The sequence below is a fragment of the Callorhinus ursinus genome, unplaced genomic scaffold, assembly GCF_003265705.2.
Source record: "Callorhinus ursinus isolate GAN/ISIS: 27379988/994484 unplaced genomic scaffold, GSC_fseal_2.0 scaffold12, whole genome shotgun sequence".
Classification (NCBI taxonomy): Eukaryota; Metazoa; Chordata; class Mammalia; order Carnivora; family Otariidae; genus Callorhinus; species Callorhinus ursinus.
This window is the reverse complement of record NW_027397074.1, coordinates 47,283,721-47,304,139: the sequence shown is the minus strand read 5'-3', so window position 1 is coordinate 47,304,139 and position 20,419 is coordinate 47,283,721. Positions and strand designations below refer to the sequence as shown.

Below are 20,419 nucleotides of genomic sequence, written 5' to 3'. Positions count from 1 at the left end.
CACTGCTCCCTAAACTCAACTGGAACCAATTAGGAATATACCTGATTGACTCTCTAAATATACTTGATTGACTCTCTGATTGACAAGTGTTTATTAATTGTGTCAAATCCCATCACAGCAAATGAAGTTAAATTCATTGTAGTCCCCCAATAGCCTGAGCATAGCACTGTCATTGTACATGTGACACTGGGTGGACTCCACCAAGGGACTCAGCTCTGGTCTATTCACACGAGCTCCCTAGTCCCTGACGTACAACAACGCAACTGTAGATCCTCAGTAACTGCTAGCTGACCGGAGGGAATGATTTTTCCTGTGTAAAACTCGCCTACCAGTCATTTCAGGTACTGGAAGGACCAGTGATTGACCTGGTGTCACAGAAACTACTATGTCTAAACGCCGCCCCTTTCTATCTGTAGGACCTTATTCAAGCCTCTCTGGGCCTCAGTTCCCTCATCTGTAACAAGAGGGTTAGCTGTAGGATTGGCAAAATCTCTTACCTCCACAAATTCCAGTAGTCTAATATTTCGCAAAACCATATTGGAGAGAGCTGGGGCGAGCCATTAGGAATGGGCTAGAACACGACTGTAAATCGCACACCTTCGAGCCTGTGTGTGAAAGCACGTGGCCACAAATAAGGGTTGCTTTGATAATTACCTCTGGTGAGGGACTGTTGAGAAGTAATCTTATCGGGGCTCCTGGCTAGTTGAGGGGGACAGCTGTTGGGAGGAAGTGGGCGTGGCGATTGTCCTGATTTCCTTGTTTGGAGTAAACTTTGGCAGCATCTGACCGGCTTAGATGTTTGCTTTTCCATCTCTTGATGTGCTTTTTGGGAGCTCTCCTGCCTGCCAGAGAAAACATCTAGAAGCAGCACGACTCCAGATCTTAGCCATTCCTTTGAGTCCCCAAACCCCACCAGCCCCCAGAGAGGGGAAGGCGAAGTTGAGAGAGAAAACAGGCGTGCGCACTGGCTTCGGCGCCCGCAGAGAGTACAGTGGAAAAGACAGGAATTTCGGCACCCGCTCAGTCCCCGTCCCCACGCTCAGGCGCCGGTCGCCTCCCTTTCCTGGCGCTCCTCGCGCCCTACCTGGAACTTGACACCGGGGATGGGGCAGTGGCGCCGCGAGCTGACCGCGCCGCGCGCCTAGCGCCTCAGGCGGACTTGCGGCCGCAGCGCCCGCAGCCGGCGCGTCGGGCTCGCAGTGGGCGGGCGGCGGGGTTGCGGGGACAGCGCGCCGCGCGGCCGGGGGAGGGGACACGGCCGAGCGCGGGGCGCGGGCGCGGGGCTGCGCGCTCCGCCGCGGGGAACCCCGGGACACCGCGGGCCGAGCCATGACGGACGCCGGCAACAGGAAAGAGGGCTTCAAAAAATGCCGGAGCGCTACTTTCAGCATCGATGGCTACAGCTTCACCATCGGTGAGAACTTTCTACCCTCCGTCCGACTCCTGGATCGGGCAGACACCCTTTTCGGTGGCGGCGAGGGTCCTTTCTAAGCGGGGGTGGGGGGCGGTCAGGGGTCCCGCTGGGCCGCGGGGCGCTCGCGAGGGGAGTCCCGGGGAGCGGTGACAGGGCAGGGAAGCCGCGTGAGTGGCCGGTCGCCGCGCGGGGCTGTCCCCGCGGCGCCCCTCCCGCCGCTCTGCCCCGGCAGCCCGCTGGAGCTGGTTTTCAGGGTTACCCCTTTCTGAACCGCTCGATTTCCTTGCTGCAAACCAGAGAGGAGGGATAGAGACAGGGATGGAGGCAGGGAGATGGAGAGATGGAGCTAGAAATACGGAGAGAGGGAAGTCAGAAAGCGACAGAAAGACGTGGACATGATAGAAACTAAGACAGACGTACAGAGACATTATGGAAACACCTAGATATCAGGTCAGACACAGAGACAGAGACTAATAGAATGGCAGAGATGTGGAGACAGTGACAGAAACAAGAGATGCAGAGGCTGAGAGAGACACACACACAGAGAGTCAGAGACAGATTGAGGGACAGTTTTTACAAAAGTTGAAACAAGGAGAAAGGGACACAGAGAAAGGCAGGTGAGGGAAGTAGGGATGTAGGAAGGTAGGGAGAGGGAGAGGAAGAGGGGAAGAGAGAGAGCAAAGGAGCATGTCAGACCGGCACTGGATGCAGGCAGGGAGGGAGGGATGTATCATGTTACTGAAATATTTGAGATAAAGTGGTCCGCTGTCCTCTGGACTCCCTGTGGCTCTCTGTTTTCTTCCCTTCTCAAACCTGGTACCAAGAGGGGTACCAGAGGGGCTATTAGAGGTAGCAGGACTACAGGGCTGATGCTCTGGAGGCTGAATTTCAAGAGAACAGTTCTCAGTGCTTTCACTACTGGTCCCATGTTGTGCACTGTTTTGAAACAACTGGCCAGAGATTGCCTCCTCATCTTCCCAGGAGGTGGGCAAGGCCAGGGAGGCTTCCTTTCTGGAATGTCAGAGTTTGGAAAAAAACAGGGCAAAGCCAGGTGCTAAGGAGCTGCTCCAGCTTTTCTACTTCTGGGTATGCTCAGGTCACCATGGCTTTAAATCTGAACTTCACCCCAAAACCTTTGAAAATGGGGGATATGTTAATTTGCTTTTTGGTGGGCTGCTCCTGCTTGCCACTGCAGCAGGAAATTGCCAGGGGCAAGAAGGGACCAGTGGAGAGGAGCTCATCTTTGGAACACTTTGTTCCTTTTAATGAAGTGGCCCAAGATTTCTGGGGCATGGACTGAACGCGTTGCTTCCAGAATTAAGTCTGAACTCCTTAGCCTGCTCCCCAAGGCTCCCCATTTTGGCTTGAGCTAGTCTTTCCTGCCTCAGCTGTCACTTCAAACCTGTATCTTCCACACACTCATCATTGCTTGCCCTTGCCCGGATCCCAGCCTTCAGAGCCTTTGCTCTGGCTGTTCCCTCAGCCAGGAATGCCATTTCCCCAACTCTGCTTTGAGAAATCTTGTCTGTGCTGCCTCTCACTCTCCACCTCCTGTGCTGTCCTTCCCTATCAGAAAGAAGTTCTCCCTCTGCCCTCCCTTGGCCTCATCATCCTTTGTGAGAGCTCACACCCTGCCCTGAATTACTTACTTAGGCGCCTATGAAACTGCGTCTCATTTATCTTTCGTCCTCTAATGGTGACGGTGGCTGCTGGGGAGTTTGTGTAGAAATGAATTTAATGTTGCCAAGGTCAAAAGTGATTCATTAAAAGGCCATTGTCATGTTAATATTAGTTTTCTTGGATCTGGTAAGAAGACTTCTAAAAGTGATTTTTAAAGCTTTCCCTGGTAGTTCCCGGGGAGATCTTCTAAAAAGTGTGGCTTCGAAAACCCAGGTTTAAAGTGTGGTCTTCCCCCACCTAACCCCTTCCGTCCTTTTGCTCCTGCCCTCACTAGGAGAAAGCATTTGGCACATTGGTATGGTCTGCAAGTTATAAGGGACCTCAAAAAGTGAGCTGGTCACTTCCTGGTGAGAGAGCTGCCAGCTTATTTCAGATCTCTGGACGTTTTTTCAGTTATTGCCATCTGTCCTTCTTCTTCCCTCCTTCCTTCAAAAAATGCTTATTGAATTTTACTACATTAAAAGGTAACAATTTAGCACAATGCCTGCCTCATGGTGCACATTCAATAAATGGCAATTGTCATTATTCAAGGCCCTAAGCTAATATCATGGGGGTAGTTGATGAAGATAAATCAGACTTAGAACCTGGTATTCAAGGAATTTGTACTCTTGAGGTGATGTGATCTGTCCATATATGACTTTTTACTAAGTAGAAACTTGTAAGTGCCTTAAGAGACATTTTAGAAATTTTAGGCCAATTATAGACATTTGAGAAAACACAGATAATAAAAAAGGAAGACAAAAATCACCTGTAATTTTATCACCCAATGCTAAATATTAATATATCTTTATATACTCCCAGCACTTTTTGGTATATATACTTTTTTAAACAAAACACAATGATGATATTTGGTATTTAACATCTTATTAGCTTTGATGCTATATGTAAAGCATTTATTTAATCAATCTATTGTTGGTTATTTAGTGTCTTTTGATTTTTTTTGTCATGATAATGAAGAAAGACTAAATTTTTGAGAACATCCATAAATACTTTTGAGAATTCATTTGTAGAAGTATAACTGCTTGGTCCAAGAATATGTATATTTTTAGGGATTTTAAACTTTTTTTTTAAGATTTTATTTATTTATTTGAGAGAGAGAGAATGAGAGATAGAGAGCATGAGAGGGAAGAAGGTCAGAGGGAGAAGCAGACTCCCTGCTGAGCAGGGAGCCCGATGTGGGACTCGATCCCGGGACTCCAGGATCATGACCTGAGCCAAAGGCAGTCGCTTAACCAACTGAGCCACCCAGGCGCCCTATTTTTAGGGATTTTAAAACACACTTATTGCTCAACTAACCTCTGGAAATACCCACTTACATTCCCACCAGCAGTTTATCAAAATGCTCTTAGGACTCTCGTGAATACCAGACACTATAGTTTCCAAAAACATTGCTGGTTTGAGAGGTGTACAGAAGTATCTCAATTCCACATGTTATTTCACTTCTTTTATAAAATTGTATTTTTATTTCCTTTGCCTGTATGTTTTTCCTCTGGGTGATTTTATCATTTATTTTAATTTGCATATACTCTTAGTGTACAGTGTATAATATATGTTAATTATACATATAATTAATATGTTAGTGATAGATAATATATAAGTATAATACTATATATTATATGACAATTACTGTATATCAATCACATAATTATATAATTAATATATCAATAATATACATTATACATGCACATGTCATTTTTTCTTTTAAGTTGACTCCATGCCCAGCATGGAGCCCAGTGTGGGGCTTGAACTCATGACCCTGAGATCAAGACCTGAGCTGAGATCAAGAGTCAGACACTTAACCGACTGAACCACCCAGGTGCCCCAACGCATACATATATGTCTGTGTGTGTGTGTGTGTGTGTGTGTGTGTGTGTGTACACACACCTATATACATACCCAGGTGACCCTGGGTGACCTTTGAACAAAACAGGTTTAAACTGCACAGGCCTACTTATACATGGATTTTTTCCAGTAAATACAGTACAGTACTGTAAAATATATTTTCCCCTCCTTATGGTTTTTCTAATTACATTTTCTTTTCTCTAGCTTGCTTTACTATAAGAATATATTATGTTGTACATATAACATACAAAATGTATGTTAATCAACTGTTGACACTATCAATAAAGCTTCCAGTCAACAGTAGGCTATTAGTAGTTAAGTTTTTAGGGAATCTAAAGTTCTATGTGGATTTTCAATTGTGTGGTGCATTGATGTCCCTAACTCCCACATATTCAAGGGCACCTCTCCCCCCCATATATGTATGTGTGTGTGTGTGTGTGTGTGTGTGTGTGTGTGTGTGTGTGTATAATTTGTGAGTGCTGTGTCATGTATATTACAAATATTTCTTCCAGGTAGGAGGACTCATATTCCTGCAACATCAGTGTGTGGCAGTTAAGACTTGCTTTGAAACATACAGATATCTTGTAGTCCACAGCCATGGTTGCCTGTGTTAGGAAGAAAAAAATTTTTCTCTACCGTTTAAGATTCTTCTAGAATCAAACTGACATGAGACAGATGAATGGAAGAAAATCAAAGTTAATTATGTACATACTGGGAATCCACACAGACATGAGATTCCAAAGACAGTCAGACAAAATGAGGTATATATGTCATCCTGAACTGAGGAGAAGGAGGTGGGGGTCTGAAACTTCAAAGGGAAGGAAAGCAATTCACAAGAAGATGGGAATGAGTAAATGTTTGCTAAACAAATGTTTGCTGGGCCATTCAGAAACAATGGGGGCATAGAGAGGAATTTTAACAAACAGACTTTGCTAAGTTCCTCCCTCTCTGTCATCCCTAGTTCATATTATACTGTAGTTATCAATGGCTCTCTTCTTGGAGCAGGTCCTCTAAATCTTTTAGGCTGTTAGGGGGAAGGTCAAAGTTTCTTTCTAAGTCTTTTGGGCCTTGATTGTTTTCCGCTGAAAGTAATCTGCGTGCAAAAGTAGCACATTTTGGGATGATCTGCCCTTGGCCCCTACACCAACTAGTCACATTGTTTCTGCAGGGTGGAGTAAGTAGACATCCCTTTCTTACCATGTGAGAGAAGAATCCTGATGAGATCCTGGTGGCTCCCAGATTGCTCCTTTTCTCAAGTATCTGACATTGTCATTAGGAACCACTTCCTGTTCTAGTCTGAATTAATAAATGCAAAATTTCTAGGTGAAAGGACTTTACTAAAAGAATTCATGTTATGGTACTGGCAACTCAAAAGATTCTTACTAGGGGAAACTGATGAGGACAATGGAGGTCTTGGGAGTTCTGCAGGAGGGGAAATGTGACCCACCCTGTGACAAGGTCAAGAATAAAGTTTGGAGGCTTCTGACAAAACTCTCTATTGAGTGGACATTTCTGGGCTAAGGGGAGGCATCCACTTCTGGTTCAGACTGGCAAGGAGAAGGCTTCAGCTATGTTCTCCATGGGGGTGATACAGCCGAGGGGCTGTTTGGGCATATATGGTGCACTTTTGGTAGTTGTATGGTGGGGGGCTGTGGACAGGCTCTATAGACAGTAAGCAGAGCCCAGAGGAGTTAAATGTTTTGCAAAGTGAGGTACAGTCCTTCACAATGAGGAATTTCCCTAAGCACCAATAATACCCCCATGTAGAAAAATTGAGGGTTCCCTCTGACATGGAAGCCTGAGGCTCCTAACAGGCCTGTGCCCTGGCTTTGGGGCCTCTGGGACATTGACGGTCAAGGCTGCAGTGAGAACAGGTGCTGCCACATGTCATATGTAGCTGTGGGGTTTGGACCAGGCTCTGAGCTAGGTACTTTACTCAGCTCATTTGCTCACCTTTCACAACTCTGAAAGTTATCTGTTATGACCCCATTGTAGGAGAAGAAACCCCTAAGAGACTCTGAGAGGGACTAATTTGCTGGAAGTCGCAAGCTAGGAAGTAGCCAAGTTGGATTCAAACCACATCTGCTGTGACCCCTCAGCCCAGAGTTTGCCTCACACCATGCTGCCTCCCACAGTGGACTTTATTTCTGCCTAAGCCTTGGAACCAGCCTGTCATCCCGATGAAGTGAGATCAGGGAGTTTGCCAGGTCTGCTGGGCCAGTGCAGGCAGCAAGGGTCAGAGCATTGTCACAGGTGGGGCTGGGCTGCTCCTGGGAGGAATATCAGGTCGAAGAAACAGGGCTTGCTAATCTGCTTCCTACCAGGGATCCTCTTCAGCCTCATCATTCCCCATGTCCCAACTCAAATGTTCTTGTGTCCTCTTTATATAATTTTCTCAGGTCATGAAATCGGGTTTGCGGTCAAGAGGTCTTGGAAGTAAGACTATGAAGTTCAACAGGTGCCATACCAGAAAGCACTGACTGTCATCCTGCATTGGTGATTTGAGAGTTCCATCCCTAGGAAACCATTGAATTTTCGATTATAGCAAGTGATTATAATGATTAGTATTAATTTAAGGCCATATGTTGAAGTTCAAGTGTAATCTGACTCTGGTGAGGTACTTGTGAACCAGCGTTTGAGTATGGAACAAATAGATATGGGGGGGGTTGCAGTATTCTTGTTCTCCAGAAGAACTCTCCTGGTCTTCTGGGGCTTGGATATTTATTTGAGTTTTTATTAAGTGCATGCACAGATTTTTACCTTCTCCACAAGGCTGCCTGAAATATAAACACACAGCCTTCCCCACTAAGTGAAGTATGTCTGCAAAAAACAAAAGCACTTTTTTTTTTTTAAACCACCTGAGTGGGCCTCACTTAATCTCTTTTGGTACTCCTTACCACTCATTCCACGATGAGAAAATGGGGCTCCAGGGGGGCCCTCCCTTCCCTTCTCCCCTTAGTCATGACCTCTAGGATGTTGGAAGCCAAGGGCTTGGAGGATGTGAAGTTGGTTGGGTGTATGGCAAAGAAGCTGCTTCCTTCAAAAATGAACCTGGTGGTGTGGAAAATTCTAGGCTTGTACTGAACTGGTGTTGCTAACAGAGGGATGTGTTTCCTGTAGCAACAACCACTGGCTCCCTTGCTCCTATGTTTCTCTCTGTGGGGTTGTCCCAAAGGAGGAAACATAAGGGGCCCCGAGATAGCAGAGGCCCAGGGGGCCGGGAGTGAGTGTTCCTGTTCCACCCTTGGATTGCGGGAGCTGGGAACCCAGGCTAAGTGGAGGAGGTCTGCTGGTGGATGCTCCTGTCACAGGGCTTCTAGGGTGGGCCGGGCTCTGTGGTAAATGAGGCCAGGGTGACTCGGCTGCATGCCCTGGGGTGGGGACCACCCTCCAGCCTGGGCATAGAGGCCCCTGGCCTCCCTTGGTGCATATGGCTCAGAATTTTCTCAGTCCAGTGTGGTCTCTGTGCTCGCTTGGCTGAGTGTCCTGTCTGCTTGTCTGTCTGGGTGGAGGCAAGACCTTTGGGTATTGCCTGCTTGGTTGGGGGGTGATGGTGGGGAGCAAAGAAGTGAATAAGGATCCACGGCAAGATATTCTGCAGCCACCTCCCAGTACCCATGGACCTAATTTCCTCCTCTTCCCATCTCTGAGAAGACTGGAGCCGAGTGAGGTGAAGGGATATGTGGAATGAGGGGTTGTGCAACCTGGGCCTTGCCATCTCTACTGTGGCACCCATCTCTCCGACCCCACTGTGACTCTAGGGCAAATCACTCTCTGAGCCTCCGCTTCCTCATATGTGAAATGGAGAGTGTGAGTCTTAGTTATGGAGCTGTAGTGAGGATCAGGTGAAGTTATGCAAGAAAAAATTGCTTTAACTCTAAAATGCCATTAAAATGCTTCTTGCAGTTAAGGAAGACTTCGTACTGGTTAAAACTTGTGCACCACTCTTCACAGCATTTATCCTTCAACAAAGGGCAGCTGTATCCGTAGCTTGAGGAATGAGGCTCTCACGATGGGGTTCTGATCGTCGGCCAGCAACTGGAGTACACAGTTTTAAGGATGCGTGTCAGTGGAGAGCTTGCATTTGTAGTGAGAAACCCTGGGCTTTGGAGTCACACAAAGACTTACTGTGCTGGCCACGCAAGTCAGTTAGCTTCTCTGAGCCTCAGTTTCCTTCTTAGAACAAGTGGGGCAGTACCACCTTCCTTGTGGGTAAACCACAGCCTGGGGAGTGAGGTGCCATGCACAGGGCCTGGCTGTCACACTGTGTGTCTTTGCTCAGTGTCCCTTCCCTTCACCTGAAATCATGCTGTGACTAGAGCTGGCTCTGGCTGGGAGTGGATGAAGGTCAGTGGTCTGATCCTGAGGGTTTGTGGGTGCACTGTGGCAGGCTCAGCAGTGGGTCAGCCTGTGCTGGTGTGGGAGTGGCCACTAGGAAGCCCTGTACAGCCGTGCTGGTCCCCAACACAGGAACAAGAGCATAGTGTGCACTGGGCACTCCTCTGCCATCCCATGGACTGATGCCCCTCCCTGGGCCACACAGTGTACCTGGAATGTCTACCCAGCCTCCACGGACCTGGCAGAATCCACCTGGGGCCATGGGGAAATTGGAGTCGTTCCAGCATTGTAGGAATGACCTTCTGAGCCAGGCCTGTGGATCTGTCCTGGGACACAGAAGAAAAAGGGCAGCGGGATGGTTAAATTGGACTTATTAGAGTTCAGAATATGACGGGCTCTGGAGTTAGATACTTGGGGTTCATATTCTGAACCCCATCTTCCTTTTGTTGTGATCTTAGAGAGGTGGCATCACATAGCTAAAGGTCAGTGTCCTAAGCAATAAGTGGACATAATAAATAGTATCTACCTTGCTGGGTTGGGACATTAAATGAGACAAAATGCAAGTAGACCTCCTAGGCATTGTCTTTGTCCATTTGGGTTGCTATAACAATACCACAGACCTGGTGGCTTAAACAACAGGAATTGATTTCTCATAGTTCTGGAGGCTGAGAAGGCACCAGCATATCTGGTGTCTGGTGAGGACCTGCTTCCTGGTTCATAGATGGCCATTTTCTTGCTGTGTCCTCACATGACAGAGATCAAGGGACCTCTCTGGGGTCTCTTTTATATTTTATAAGGGTGCTAATCCTATTTATGAGGGCTCCATGCTCATGACCTTGTTACCTCCCCAAGACACCACCTTCTAATACCATCACACTGGGGATTAATGTTCAACATATGAATTTTGGGGGGGGGATACAAACAGTCTATAGCACTATTATTATTGGAAGTTAGTAAACATTTGCCAAATATAGCATGAACTAGACACTCTGGAAGAACATGGAGAACTATGGGGGGAAATGCCCAATTCTGGACTCAGAATTGAGAACTGGGGTTAGTTTCTTACCAACTTGCTCTTTAATCCTGGGCGAGTCACTTAACATGGGCATCAGTTTCTCCATGTGTAAATGACTGGTTGAGTAAGAAAATCTCTGTGGTTTCTGCCACTCAGGAAGGAGGTGAGCCTTGAGTCCTAAGGGCCACCATAACTTTGCCAGAGTGGGAAGATTCAGGGGAATGGCTAAATGAGGTGCACTGGGATTTCTGGTGAAAGATGCTTTGCAGAGTTCAGAGCAAAGCAGAGATAAATTGGTTGAAAGACTAGTAAAGAGTTAAAATTATTCTTGGAATAAGTAGCCTAGATTGCATGTATATAATTTTGTGTGGTAATTCTGATTCACAGTGAGTTTGATAACCACTGAGCTAGACTCAAGGAAGGAACCAAAGGCAGGTGGCTGTGTAGCTGCCTAAGCCTTCCAGCCACTCCACCTTTATGTTATCAAATCCTAGTGGGAAATGGGGTGAACAGGTGAAGATTTCCAAGTGTGTGTTTGTCAGCAGGGTTAGGTCCATTCTGATGGTATAGGAAGGCTTCATGGCTTCAATTCATATTCCTAGATTTGTTGATTATGCACCATAAGTGTGATAATAAATAGTAGGTATGGGAGTGTCTAGCATGGGTTCTGCTTAATAAATGCTGGCTGGATTTGAGAGGTGGTATGTACAGAGGTTAAGAGCATGGATTCTGGAACTTGACTACCTTGGTTTGAATTTTGGCTTCACAGATTATTAGCTTTGTGATCTTGGACGAGTTACTTACCCTTTCTGTATCTCAATGTGCTCATCTGTTAAATGGAGATAATTATATTTCCTGTCTCTTGGGGTGTTGGAGGATTAAATGAGCTCATGTACATCGAGCACTTCGAACAGCATGTGGTACATAGTAAGTTCTGTATAAATGTTTGTTATAATATTATTTTTGTATTATGTCATATTCATAATATATATCCATAATGATAATATATTTCTATAATAATATTATAGTGAAGATAATAGTAATAACCATCTCTGAGTCCTGCTTGATCAAACACTTGTATATACTGTTCTTTGAAAAGCTGTAATTATGACCTTGATCTTCTGCTTTCTGATGTTCAAAATTGGCATTTCCTGCCAAAAGGCATTCACTTTTGTGTCCTTGGGCATTGGTGTCCTGATTCTGTACAGTTATTTTCAGTGAATCCATGGTGGACCTACAAATGCTCCCATCTTCTCAACCAGTTTATCATCTTTTAGGATTTAGTGTGTCACTTGTGATGGCTTTGCAACGTGAGTCCCTAATTTCCAGCCCATTTTTAGATGGGGCTGACTCTCCCAGCCCAGGAGGGTAGGTGGAAAGGAAAGTGATGCAGGAGACCTGGGCTCTAGGCCCAGTGCCAGCCCATCCTGTCCCTGTGACTGTGGGAAAGATCATGAATCTCTTTGAAACTCAGGTTCCTCATTTGTAAACAGGGATGGCAGTTCCTTCTTTGTTGTGTTGGGAGAGTTCAATAGGATGAAGAATGTAAGAACCTAGCTCACTCTAGGTGCCCAATAATTGGTAGCTATTGTGATGATGGAGAGGCCCTGCAATCAGGGAGTGGGCAAGTCTCCCAGGCCTACATCTGCTTCCCTGGATGGTGCTCACCAGCCTGCTGCCTGGCTGCCTCCCACAGACCCCCACCAGCCACTTGTGTTGAATGCTGGCAGGCCTGCAAGGCTGTCTTTGTTTTAGTATAGGATTTCCAACCAGGCTGGTATCTGGAGCTCCTGCCTTACCCCAGCCGAGTGCTTCCAGCAGGGTCTGGGTAATTGGGTGCCAGCTGCTCTGGGGAGAGCTGGTTGGCACTTCTTGTGCTGTTTGGCAGGCAGGCTCTGGAGTGTAGTGGGTGCTTGGCCTGAGAACCAGGCCTTCCCCAAGGAGCCCTGGGGAAGTGGGGCTTGGAAGCAAAGTTATTGGAAGTTGGTTTTTATTTATGGATTTATGATTTTCTTCTCATAACGCTTTCCTTTTTTTTTTTTTTTTAAGTAGTTTCCATGCCCAGTGGGGGCCTGAACTCAGGACCCTGAGATCAAGAGTCACATGCTATACTGACTGAGCCAGCCAGGCACCCCTCTAAACTCTTTCCTATTCATACTTTCCCCTCCATCTCCCCTGCCTTAGTTCAAACCCTCCTCTTTCTCACTGAGTCTATTGCAGTATTTCCAACTGGCCTCCCCTCCACACTCTTCTCAACACAGCAACTAGAATGTTCTTTTGGAACATACAACTGATCTCTCTGCCCTCCAGCTTAAAACTGTCCAGTAGCAGATTGCTGGGGGAAGATGGCAGAGTAGGAAGATCCTAACCTCATCTGTCCCATGGATACAACTAGAAAACCCCCACATCAGTGCAAATAACCCAGAAAATGACCCAAAGATGGGCAAAACAGATTCTCCACAGCTAAATGTAGAGAAGAAGCCACAAGAAAGTGGGTAGGAAAGGTGGAGATGCAGCTGGGAGCTAAATGGACCCACAGGGACTATCTACAGGAGGGAGAGATGCTGCAGACTCAAAGAGAGGAGGGAAACAGACCCTTACATCAGGCACCCCAGATATGGGGAACTTGCATGGGGAAGATGAATCTCCCTAATATTTGGCTTTGAAAACCAGAGGGGCCAAATTTCATGGATTCTTACTATCAGCGGGGCTTAACACTTGGAACTTTAAAAATCAGTGGACTTGTCTCTGGGAGAGCTGGAAGGTAGATAGGAAACTGAGTCCCTGCCCTTAAAGAGACAGCACAACAGTCCTGCAGAGATACAGCATAGAAACAGCAGTTTGAAAAACACCTGGGGTATACAGGAGGGGGATTTGTTTACTAATCTCAGAGTGTGTGTTGGAGGGAGAGAGATCATTCAAAGACTCCTCCAGCAACAAAGGAGCTGGTTGGCACCATTTTGCTCCCCTGCCCTCAGCCTAGACACATACAGACACCTGCAGGAACTAGTGTGATGCCAACACTCACTACCTAACTTGCTAACACTGCTTGCTCTGCCCTTGTGTACTTTTGTGGATCTGCTCCCCCCCCCCCACCTCCCCTGCTCCTCCACCCCTCCAGACCTTTCTGGCACCATGCACTCTGCCCCCATGCTCTCCTGAGGACTTGCTCCCTCCAGCCTTGTGGCAGGAGTTTTCTAAAGCAGCTCCAGGTCTCTTCCCACAACAGACCTATGCAAACCTTGCTAACACTGTACACCCTCCCCCCGTGTTCTCCTGCAGTCCTTCCCCCTCCAATACACTCTTGGCTAGAGCCCATCCAAAGTGGTACCATAAGCCTAGCAGTGTGCAAGCAGCTCTGATGGGGCCAGCACCCCTCCAAAGTGACTCCTGCCCTGGGGAGATAACTACACACAGCAGTCCAACTGTAGCCCCATCCATGGGCTGGGGTAGACATCTGGTCTGACTACAGGCACTGCCCAAAAATGAAGTCTTCTCAAAAGACCACACAAGGAAAATGCTCTGTAGTTCAGTGCTACTGCATTGCTGGTGAATGCCTGGTCTGACTCAGGTCAAGCCCAAGTGGCTGCACACTGGCCCAGTAACAACACAGAGACTAAACCTTGCCTACATCAAGCAAAGAGAGACATTGCAGTTGACTGGACTGAAGGCACATGTAGGGTGCACACCACATGCAGGAGGCATCCCTGAAGCACCAGTTTCTGGTGAACAGGGGACATTGCAGGGCACTACAGGACCTCTTCTTCATAAGGCCACTACTGTAAGAGCAGGAGAGGTAGCTGACTTTCCTAACACAGAAACAGACACAGAGAGTTAGACAAAATGAAAAGATAGAGGAATATGTCCCAAATGAAAGAACAGGACAAAATCATAGCAAGAGAACTAAATGGAACAGAGATAAGTAACAAGCCTGATAGAGAATTTAAAGCAATGATCATAAATATATTCACTGGACTTGAGAAGAGTGGAGGACCTCAATGAGACCCTCAACAAAGAGATTGAAAATATAAAAAGAACCAATCAGAAATGAAGAATTCAATAACTGAGATTAAAAATAGACTAGATGGAATAAATAGTAGAGTAGAAGAAGCAAAAGAATGGATTAGCAACCTGGAGGACAGAATAATGGAAAAAACAGGAGTGAGAAAAAAATAACAAAAAGTGAAAATAGGGAACTCAGTGACACCATCAAGCATAATAAGATTCGCATTATAGGGATCCTAGAAGGAGAAGAGAGAGAAAGGGGGCAGAAAATGTATATGAATAAATAATAGCTGAAAATCTTCTGAATCTGGGGAAAGAAGCAGAAATCTAGATCCAGGAGGAAGAGAGAGCCCTCAACATCAACCCAAAGAGGTCCATACCAAGACACATAATAATTAAAATGGCAAAAAGTAGTGATAAAGAGAGAATTTTATTTACTTATTTTTAAAAAATATTTTTATTTATTTATTTGACAGAAAGAGACAGTGAGAGAGGGAACACAAGCAGGGGGAGTGGGAGAGGGAGAAGCAGGCCTCCCGCTGAGCAGGGAGCCCAATGTGGGGCTCCATCCCAGGACCCTGGGATCATGATCTGAGCCGAAGGCAGACGCTTAAAGACTGAGCCACCCAGCACCCCAAAGAGAGAAATTTTGAAAGCAGCAAGAGAAAAAAAAAAAAAACAGTTACATACAAGGGAAACCCAATAAGGCTATAAGCCCTGTGGCTGTAGGAGGAACAGGGGCTGAGAAGAGGCTGGAGATGGACTGAGATTCTTCTGGCCAGCTGAAGGATTTGGGTCTTTTCCCCCCAAGAGCAGTAGAAGGCAACTGGTGGTTTTAAGCAGAAGTGACACAATTGGATTCGCAAAAGCACCCTCTGCCTGCACTGGGGTGATTCAGTCCGTTGAGTGTTGACTGGTCCTGCTATTTTGTTGTACCTAGCTACTACTGTGTGTGGGAGTTCCTCCTCTCTGGCTGGGCCTTCCTGTATCCTTCTGAGTATTCATTCTCTCTTCGGAACAAATTGGACAAACTTTCAGGCTGCCAGAGAGGCAGGTGGTCGGTGGGGGCTGGAGGCTGTCTTCATTTTCCTAATTACTTAATTCATTTTTTAACAAAATGAAGATAGGATTATTAATTTTATTTGCCTATAAAAATAATTCAGATTCATTTTAGGAACTCAGGAAAGAAAACCTTATTATCCAGAGATGACCTATATTAGTATTCAGGTGAATCTGTTTCCATATTTTCCTTTATCTATGTTCACTTAATATTCTATTACAGTTTTATATTTAAGTGGGGTCATACATGTTGTTCTATTGCTTGCTTTTTATTTTATTTTATTTTTTATTTTTATTTTTTAAAGATTTATTTATTTGAGAGAGCAAGAATGAGAGAGAGAGAGAGAGAGTACATGAGAGGGGGGAGGGTTAGAGGGAGAAGCAGGCTCCTTGCTGAGCAGGGAGCCCGATGAGGGACTCGATCCCGGGACTCCAGGATCATCGCCCTATTGCTTGCTTTTTAAAACTGAATTGTTGGGCACCTGGGTGGCTCAGTTGGTTAAGTGTCTGCCTTTGGCTCAGGTCATGATCCCAGGCATCCTGGGATTGAGTCCCACAGCCCTATGGCTGTAGGAGGAACATGGGCTGAGAAGTCCTGGGATTGAGTCCCACATCAGGCTCCCTGCTCAGTGGGGAGTCTGCTTCTCCCTCTGCTGCTCCCCCCCCACTCCTGCTTGTGCTCTCTCTCTCTCAAAAATAAATAAATAAAATCTTAAAAAAAAAAACCCCAAAACCTAATCGTATGTATGGACATTTAAAATTACTCTGTTTACTCTCTTAGTACGTAAGCCCTCTTTTGTGCTTATCTCAGTTTTTCTAATCCCCCCACTTTGTTGTACCCCAGAGCCAGGTGAAACTTATCTGAGCATTTCACAGCATGGTCTGTTTAGACAGTGATGTCTCACCAGTTCACACACACACACACACACACACACACACACACACACACACACTCCACGTTCACTTATTCCCCCCCCCCCCCATTGAGCATTTGTGATTTGCCAGGCACTATTCTAAAAGCTTTGCAAGTATCTGCTCATGTAATTCCCCATTTTCTGATGAGGCAGGGAAACAAAGGCACTTGCCTGGGAAGTGGAGAGACTAGGGCTTGAGTCCAGGGTATCTGAAGCTTTGGTGGTTATGTGTGAACCTGACTATGCATGGGGGGTGTCAGTGGAAGGGCTCTTCCTATTCCTGTGGCACATACCTTTGGTAAAAATTTGAAGCAGTTTGGGACATCCAACATTTCCTCTGATCCCAATGAGAGGGTTTATGACCTTGTATGAGGGAGGTAAACTGGGTATTAAGCTCTTAGTACCAGAATGTTTCTTATAGTTTATTTCAACTGAAAGCTCATTTGGTCATGTATTGCTTCATTCATTCTTCCACAAACATTTGCTAGGTGCCCATTGACTGCAATATATAAGGTGACATTAGACAATTTTCTCATTCTTGAAGAGTGTGTGGGCTGGTAGACTGATATTAAAAAATAACGTCCCTGGGCCAAGTGTTATCTGAGGGATTTATAAGGAATGAGGGTAACACAGGGGTAGGAAGGTCTCACTGCCTGCAGGAGTCAGCAAAGGCTTGGACTCAATTTTTTTCTGTCTTTTCTTATCTTTTTTTCCTTCCCTTCATTCAGTTTTATTGAGGTGCAATTTACATACCATAAAATTCACCCATTTTGAAAGTACAGTTCAAGATTTTTAGTAAATTTACGGAGTTGTGCAATCATCACTGTGTATAACTACTCCACTGTTTTATTTTGTATATTTTATTTTTTTTTTTTAAAGATTTTATTTATTTATTCATGAGAGACAGAGAGAGAGAGAGAGAGAGAGAGAGAAGCAGAGGGAGAAGCAGGCTCCCAAGGAGCAGGGAGCCCGATGTGGGACTCGATCCCAGAACCCTGGGATCACGACCTGAGCCGAAGGCAGACGCTTAACCATCTGAGCCACCCAGGCGCCCCTCCACTGTTTTATTTTGAATAGTGCTCATTATATTGATACATACATTTGTGTATCCATTCACCAATCAATGGACACAGGTTATTTCTGTTTTTTGGCTATTATGAATAATGTTGCTCTAAACATTCATATACAGGTATTTTTGTGGATATAGGTTTTCATTCTCTTGGGTAGATTCCTAGGAGTGGAATTGCTAGATTGTATGGTAAATTAATGTTTAACTTTCAAGAACCTGCCAGACTGCCTTCCAAAGTGGCTATACCATTTTACAATCCTACCAGCCATGTAAGAGTCCTTGAGCAGAGTTTTAAAGAAGTAGGAATTAGCTAGATCTGTGTTTTTCCAAATACTGCAGGGGCAGGGCTGGCTGCATAAGAACAAAATGGGGAGCTTGTTAAAGATCTGGTACAGGAATCGGAGATTCTGATTCTATAGTTATGCAATGGGGCCCAGGCAATTGCATTTTAGAAAGTTTTCTAAGTAACTCTGATGCGCAACTTTGTTTGGAAATCACTGAATTGGATGAGGTTGAGGATGGGATGGGCAGGGGAGAGATTTGGGAACATTCTAGGCAGAGAAAATGGCATGCAAAAAACCAGCATAATATGTCATTTAGTGGTTAGCAGTAGGAGCCTTGGGATTTCATATTCATTGTAGGAGAATTTATTTTGCATTCTGATATTGCGACTGATTCTCTCTGGCTTGCTGTGCAATCACTGCTATTTGCTCTTCTTTTCTGTAGTTTGGAGGTGTATTAGGTTTTCTCTAATGGAGATGACAATATTTAAACATTCTAGGGAGACACAGTATAGATCCCTTAGTTAAGCACCTTGCGGCTTCAGTTTATGTCTGCTTCAGTGCAAGTCCTCTGGCTCCTTCTTCCCTCCTGGTCCCTGTTGATGGAAGTTGCATTTACTGACTGTGCCGACACTTCACCCTGGGTCTCTGGTGGCTGTCAGTCTGAGCTCTACAGAAGTGGGAGATTAAGGCCCTTTGTGAATCAGGAGTTGGGATTTCGGTGGTAGGGCTGTTTGCAGAGTTGGATGCATGACGAGGGGAAACTTGTAGTCATTACTGAACAGATGCCCTTAATGAAGTCTCTGCTGAATTTCCAGCTGGCAGTGAGAGCTCTGCATTGGGATGGGAACATCGCAGTCACTGGATCATTATGTGACATCACATCCTCCCCTTATTGTCATCATCCCACTGAAAGTGTCCCTCAGGGTGAGGGCAAGCCACATCTTTTTCCATTAATGGGAATCCGTGGTGCTTTCTTCCATGCTAAGGAGAAAAAGAACTAGTGTGTTCATGCTCTTTGAAAGGAGGAAAAACTTAACAATTTTCAGCATGATTTTAATACTATTGTTATTAACAATTATTACACAGTTGTACATGTTGACTGTAGAAAAATTTATAAAATAAAGATTGGCAAAGAGAACACAAAATCCTACTCATGATATCAATGTGTACAGACAATCACCGTTAACATTTTGGTAAATTTTTTTTTTTCTGCTTGAGTTTTAACACATATGTACACTTCTTATTATTGTTTAAATATGAGACCATTGCTGTATTGTTTTTTACCTTTTCCCCCTACCTAAAGATGTATGATTAATATCATTTCATAGCAAAGTCTTCTTCAACAGAGTTTCTAAGGTACCCTTGGTTTATTTAGCTGATCTCTGCTGTTGGATGTTTATGTTCTTTGTTTTCTTGTCTGTCACAAATACCATTCAGTGACTATCATAATTTCTACAGCTTTGTAAATCTTTTTTGCCTGGGGATAAACTCTTTGAAGTAAAGTCGTTGAGTAGAAATATTTTTAAATCTTTTGAAATATATAATCTAACCCCCTTACAATGTTGAACCAGCTTGTAATTCCACACATAACGTATGAGTTGGCCTGTTGACCTTTACTTACATTGGATCTCAACCTTTAAAGAAGTTGTACTCTGATATGTCAAACAATGGCATATAACTCTTCTGTTAATTTATTTGATTATTTGTGGGTTTGAACCCTTTTTTTCTCATGTTCTTTTATAAGCAGCTTCTGTATTTCTTTTATTAATAGCATATTCATTTTTCTATTTGGGTGTTCCCTGATATAAAGTTTTTATATATTAAGGCAATTAAACTTTGATGATATTTGTTGTAAATAATTTTCACCACTTGTAAATATACCTTTTAACTTTGGTGTTCAGACATATTTTAAAATAAACCAATTTTTTCATTTATGGTTCATGTTTAGTAAAACCTTCTACACTGAAGAGATTAGGAAAATCTGCATCCCTGTTTTCTTCTAGGACTGTATTTATAGTTTTATTTATTTATTTATTTTTAATAGAATATAGTTTATTTTTTAATTTTTTTCATGTTTTATTTTTTATTGTTATGTTAATCACCATACATTACATCATTAGTTTTTTGATGTAGTGTTCCATGACTCATTGTTTGTGCATAACACCCAGTGCTCCACGCAGAACATGCCCTCTTTAATACCCATCACCAGGCTAACCCATCCCCCCACCCTATAGTTTTATTTTTATAAAGTCTTTAATTGAAATCTCTGAATTCATCTAAATTTTTTTGTAATAAGGTAGAGATTTAATTTTGTTTCCCCTCCAAATTATCCATTTTTCTCTACACTGATATAAAACAATTTCATAACATAATAATGTGACACACATATACATACACACATTTGAGTCTCCTTTTGGAACTTCTCTTTCCTTCTTCTTCCAGTCTTTTCCTATACTAGTTGATGCTTTTTAGTTATTGTAGCTTTGTGATACATTTTAAGATCCAATATGGCAAGGCTACACTCATTCATCTTTTTCAAAATGTTCTTGGCTATTCCTGCTCATTTTTTTTCTTGATGGACTTTAAATTGCTAGTTTAAAAGTCCATTTAGAAGTCCTTAGAGGGGTGCCTGGGTGGCTCAGTTGGTTAAGCGCCCGACTCTTGATCTCACCTCAGGTCTTGATCTCAGGATCATGAGTTGGAGCCCTGTTTTGGGCTCCACACTGGATGTGCAGTCTACTTAAACAAACAAACAGAAAGTCCTTAGGATTTTTAACAGAGTTGTAGTTAAGAGCATGA

The 20,419-nt window shown here is 44.5% G+C and overlaps 1 protein-coding gene across 7 annotated transcripts in view; it reads left to right on the top strand.

Moving 5' to 3' along the window:
* The window catches only part of PDE1C (phosphodiesterase 1C), a 648,442-nt gene that overhangs the window by 84,776 nt on the left and 543,247 nt on the right, over positions 1 to 20,419 (top strand). Inside the window, exon 1 of one of the 7 annotated variants that reach the window (XM_025873104.2) lies at positions 1,305 to 1,414. The exons of the other annotated variants lie outside the window; for them this stretch is intronic. Coding sequence (XP_025728889.1) covers positions 1,330 to 1,414 — 85 coding nt within the window. The 5' untranslated portion in view covers positions 1,305 to 1,329. Of the gene's footprint in view, positions 1 to 1,304; positions 1,415 to 20,419 lie in introns of those variants that run through there. 7 annotated transcript variants of the gene reach the window in all.